The 6,000-nt window shown below is 33.7% G+C and overlaps 1 protein-coding gene across 5 annotated transcripts in view; it reads left to right on the top strand.

Moving 5' to 3' along the window:
• Positions 1-6,000, top strand: part of mipol1 (mirror-image polydactyly 1) — a 176,727-nt gene that overhangs the window by 72,046 nt on the left and 98,681 nt on the right. For all 5 annotated transcript variants that reach the window (NM_001305467.1, XM_087288603.1, XM_087288602.1 and 2 more), the window contains 1 exon segment: positions 1,962-2,067. In NM_001305467.1, the coding sequence (NP_001292396.1) occupies positions 1,962-2,067 (106 nt within the window).

The raw sequence follows: 6,000 nt of genomic DNA, 5'->3' as shown, positions 1-6,000 counted from the left end.
AATCTAACAAAAAAAAAAATCTGACAAAAATGTGAAAAAAATCCTGGTGAGCTTTTTAAAATAAGTAAAAATAAGTTAAATAAGTTAAGTTATGTTAAAATAACATTAAAAAACATGGGTCCCACTTTATATTAAGTGGCCTTAACTAATATGTACTTACACAGGAGTTAATAGTTTGTTACAACTGCACTTATTGTGTAAATACATGTATTTATTGTGTACTTATGCTTAATTAAATACATGTATGTAATTACATCTGTAATTAACTTTTGTAAGTACATTTGTAAATGCACTGTTGACCATCCCTTACACCTTAACCCACCCTTAAACCTACCCATGCCACCAAACCTGTCCATAACCCAACCTCTATCCCAAATCAAAAGCACCACAAGTGTTCTCAAATACATTAGAAACACAGTAAGTACATTGTATTTATTTTTTGATGTTAGTACATAGTAGTTAGGGACACTTAATATAAAGTGGGACCAAAACATGTTATCCTGACTTTTAAATATATATATATATATATATATATATTTTTTTTTACAGTGTATACATTTGTTTCATGGTGTTTAAGTGATATACAGTCCATGGTTGCAGGGTTTACCGGTACTATGGTAGTACCGTGATACTATGGCTCCAAAATAATGGCAGTGCCACTCTAGCTCATAAACGGTAGTATCGTCATTACTCAAATCTGTCCATCATCCCTCCCCATATCATAATTGGTCTCTCCACCAATCAGCTGGTGTGTGGTGTACTGTCTGGCAAAATAAAAATAAAGGGACTAAGCCATAAAATAAAATAAAAAATTACTAACTAAAACATTTTAACAAAATTGTATTTTTGTTTCTCTTGATTTTTTTAAGTTTTTGAAAATGTTATTTAATATTTTTCTCTGACATTAATTTGGGCTACTAATTTTTAAACCATTATTGTAAGTAATTTATTTAGATAAGCTCCAGATTTAGCTTCAGGACCGACAAAACTAATGTATATGCACAAATATAATATTGTAAAGCTTCCTATAGAAGATATTAATTTAAATAGGAGATTTGTGGAGGGTGTACTTATATATGCACTGTATAAAGCAATTTAAAGCTAGCAAATGGATGCATACATAAACGTTGAAATATGCAAATGAGATAACGTATCTCACAAAGAATCATGTCGCAAAAACAATGTATGAAGAAAATACATTTTTACTTTTTTTTGTTCTACAAGGCTGTGCTAAATTGTTAAAAGGAGCAAACATTATAGAATTTTTCTATAGTTCAATTCAATTCACCTATATTTCTATAGCGCTTTTACAATGTAGATTGTGTTAAAGCAGCTTCACATTAAATATTATTGTAAATTAAAACAGTGTAGTTCAGGTTTCAGAGTTTAAGTTCAGTTTAGCTCAGTTTAGTGTGGTTTAATATTCAATACTGAGGGTCCAAACACTGAGGAGCAAATCCACTGATGCGCAGCTCTACAGTTCTAACAAACTTCTCCAATTGGCGAAAGTGAAGAACTAAAAAAGTGAAGAATTAAAAAACTTTGAGAGAAACCAGGCTCAGCATTAGTCTATTACTGTTTCAATTAAATGCTATTCTTTTGAACTTTATTCATCCAAGTTAGACGTAATAAAATCAAAATAAAATTCGTAATAAAATTTTGTTCAAGTTTCCACAAAAATGTTTAGCAGCACAACTTTTTTAATGTTGATGATGGAAATCTTTCTTGGCCACTACTGTCACATGATCACATGACCACCTTTGTAGACTGTAAGAATTACTAAGAAAATTACTCACTGATTCCAAACCTTATTATCAAATATGGAGTTTCATGCAGAAATCATTTACCAGTATTTTGTAGACTAACTGGAATTTCGATTTACCTGCCAGTCAGGTAATCTGTTTGTTACTCATTGGACGCATTTATAATGCTATATTTGTTATGTGTGTGTGTGTTTGTAGCTCCAGGACAAGTTGGCACTGAAAGAGAAGGAGCTGGAAACCAAGCTCCTAGACTCTCAGCTACAGGAGACTGAAATGGAGGCACGGGCCAATGAGAGAGCAGCAGGTAGGATGCATAAATGGCTACTAAGTGAATAGACTTGTTTAGAGGGACCCTTATTTGCTGTTGCTCTGAGGTTAAATTGAGTCTTAATTTGGCCACGAATTTCTTTGTGTTTCAGCAAATGGAATAGTTTTTGGTGAAAAATCTTATATTGACACACATTTTGGGAAAATGCTTTGAATTTTTTCAAAAACTCATTAATGCACTATGGGCAAATTTACTACTCTTCATTATGTTGGTGGCTGTTTTTGCCCCATTGACTTCTAAAATAACAATTTTTTTTTAATTCTAAAGTCATGACTTCATTATAATCAAGCATTCTTGGTTTTCCTTTTTGGAAAGAGGTAAAATGTGTCATTTTTACTGTTTATCTTTGTCCCTGATTAACAGGGGTTGTAATGAGGGAAGGAACCACCAAACACACACACACTCATATACTACTGCAAATACAAAGTCATACAAACTTTAAGTCTACCCAATTCACTTTTAATGCATGTTTTTGGACTGTGAGGGAAACCCACTTTAACACTGGAAGAACATGCAAAGTCCACACAGTAATGCCTCCTGACATGCTAGCCAGGACTTGAACCAGTGACCTTCTTGCTGTGAGGCGACAGTGCTAATCACTGAGCCACCGTCCCAAACTCTTCAGATCATAATGAGGTACTATATTTACATGGGGACTTTTAATGTTGAATAAGTCAGTTTAAACACTTCTGGTGAACTGTCATACTACTATAAAGTCACAGTGTTTAAGATCTGGTTTCTTTAAAATGAATGATTTTCACTTCCTTATTGATTTACATTATAAAGTGAGTCTCATTTCCAACAAGAAGCTCTACATTAAATCCTATTGTTCCACGTCATGTCTTTAAAATATGGAAATTTATTTTACTACAGTATTTTCAGTACTCACCTGCTGCTCCTGACAGGGCTTGCGTCTAAACAGCCTTTCATCTCGTTTGATGCTTGAACAACTACGTGAATGCTGAAGTCTATTTATTCATCTAACATCCAAGATATTATCACAGAAAAAGCCAGTATTGGCAACCCAGCGCAAACCAGAACACTGTTATAACAAAACTGAGGAGCTTTATTCTGTGATAACATCCGCATTTGTGTACTTTATCCCACTTATTGCATAGATACTTGCCACAAAGTTAAAAAAAATAGACACACTATTCTAAAAGAATCATTTATTTACTGAAAAAAAGTCAAAGCTGACAAACAGGAATACGGCTGAATGGAGTGTACACTAACCTATGTATTATTCAGTCACAAGATGACACCAAACAGTCAAAAGCAGATGCGTGACAGACAAGCAGATATATGCGAACACATTCACTGATGTTTAGGGTATTTCGCATCAGCTTGTGTTATTAGAACATACTTTTCTAAAGTTCTTGAAGTAAAATCAAATTTAAATGTGGTACATACATACATACATTATTTCGGACACAGATAATGTTTCTGGCTCATTTTCTGCTTTTTGAACATCTCAGGACACTTACTGTCTATGGACAGTAGTGGAAAGAGTACTGAAAAGTCATACTCAAGTAAAAGTACCTTAACTAAGAATGTAATGCGAGTAAAAGTATTTGTTGTAAATATTACTCAAAGTATGAGTAAAAAGTAAACATTTCAAGAGTAGTGAGTTTTGCGATATATAAAGATGATGCCTTCACATGTAATTTGTGCATGTGTGTGTAAACGTAACATTCTGTAGTGCATCGAGTTATTGCCCAGCAGACGCACAACGTCATAAGACGTTAATATTAGGATTTAGGTTGTGATGTCAGGTGACCAAAATTAAATGGCGAGCCAACGTCTAAGGACAACGTTATTTTGATGTCCAATAACCATGTCAAATGATGTTGATATTTGGTCAATTTTAAGTTGTTAGAAAGTGACCAAAATCCAACGTCGAGCCAACATCTTAAACCAACGTCATATTGACGTCAACTACTGACATGAATTCATCAGGTACGTCAACCAAAATTCAACATCTGATAGACGTCATAGTGGTAACGCCCACACAACGTCAAGCTGTAACATCATTAGACGTTGATATTTGGTTGGTTTTAGATTGGACATTGACGTCGGTCTGACATTGAGTTCTGACGTCAACCTGATTTTCATTTCCAAACAAAATGCTACACCCTCATGACGTTAGGGTACAAAGTCAATCTGACATCATGTTTATGTCTTGTGTCTGCTGGGTGTTTAAGGCCATTTCAGTCATCATACAGTAAACATCCATCATCTTCTCATCAGTGACATGCATCTAAACAGTCTCTGGGTCAATATGTGTGAAGATTTTGGACATCATCTTGGACACATTTAATGCTTCCAAACAGTTTACTGCAATTAATAATCGCCCATGTCTTGAGGTGGTTCATTGAAGTGATTTAACTTCTATGTGTGATTTGATTGGACAGGAATCACAGGACTGATTTTTCTAATCTCCATAGACATGAAAAAATATAGTAGTGACTGAAAGTTGAAGGAAAGTAGTGGAGTAAAAGTACCAACACAGCACTAAAACTACTAGAGTCAAAGTACACATTTTTAAAACTACTTAGTAAATTACAATTCCTGAGAAAAACTACTCAATTACAGTAATTTGAGTATTTGTATTTTGTTACTTTACACCACTGTCAATGCAGAATGAAAGAGCTCCAGGATTTCATTCAAAATATTTTCACTTGTCTTTAGAAGTAGGATTGAAAAGACATGATTATAAGTAATTAATTACAAAGGTTTTATTTTTTGGGTGAACAAACCCTTTTAAATCAGTCAAACATGTTTGAATCGACACAAGGTTGAATAAATGATGATAGATTATTAATTTTAGGTCAAGTTATCCATTTTCTTTGTGGAAGTGTAGAACATTTCACCCTTCAGAAAGTCCTAGCATTATATATGCGAGGTCTGACATAGCATAGATCTCGAAATGCAAACATCTGACCTTCCAGTGCAATTGAGAGATAAACACTTTTAATGAATTAGTTGGCACATGTCAGGAGTATCCGAGAAAGTCATTTGTAAACATAAACCAATATGTCTAACATAAAGCGTCCTCATCAGCGATCGTTTCTCTCTGTAACTGATTATTTTGTCAATGAAGTCTACACACTCCTCACCTTTGCTGAGCAAATATTTAAATTGAGCCAATATTCACTTTTTCGTTTGATCTTAACTAAAAAAAGCGTCATCTCGCAGTTTGCTAATTAAACGGAAACACGTCATTTATGACACGCAATTATGCAGCCAATTTTTTTTGTTTAATAAGGCGATGATAATGCATGTAATTTCCGCCCTCGTTTCAATATGATTTGTATAGTTGGGGTCGGAGATGTTTAATCAGCAAATTCCAGCAATATTGATTTGCTTTGTGAACTTTGTCGTGGCTTAGTGTGGGAATGACTGTTTATCGTAACATGCAGGAAAGAATTGATGCGGTTGATGGATAACAGTGGTGCTTTCGGCAGGATTAGACATTGTGCCAAGGGCCGTTTGGTAATGCCCAAATCCAATGTGTTTTACCAAACTGTCTCTCTGTTTTATGAGTATTTAATAATATACAGTTAAAGTCAAAATTATTTATTGTGAATTATTATTATTATTATTTTTTTAGATTTCCCAAATGATGTTTAAAGGAGCAAGGAGATTTTCACAGGATTTCCTATAAAAAATTTTCTTCTGGAGAAAATGTTTATTGTTTTATTTGGGCTAGATTAAAAGCAGGTTTAAATATTTTTAAACAATTTTAAGAGCAATATTATTAGCCCCCTTAACCAATATATATTTTTATGATTGTCTGCAGAAGAAACTACTGTTATACAATGACTTACCTAATTAAGCCTTTGAATTGCACTTTAAACTGAATGCTTGTGTGTTGAAAACTATCTAGTAAAATATTATGTGCTGTCATCA

This window comes from Danio rerio, chromosome 17 (assembly GCF_052040795.2).
Source record: "Danio rerio strain M-AB ecotype USA chromosome 17, GRCz13ab, whole genome shotgun sequence".
NCBI lineage: Eukaryota > Metazoa > Chordata > Actinopteri > Cypriniformes > Danionidae > Danio > Danio rerio.
Note: the sequence above shows the minus strand (reverse complement) of the source record. Positions and strands in the feature narration are given on the sequence as shown.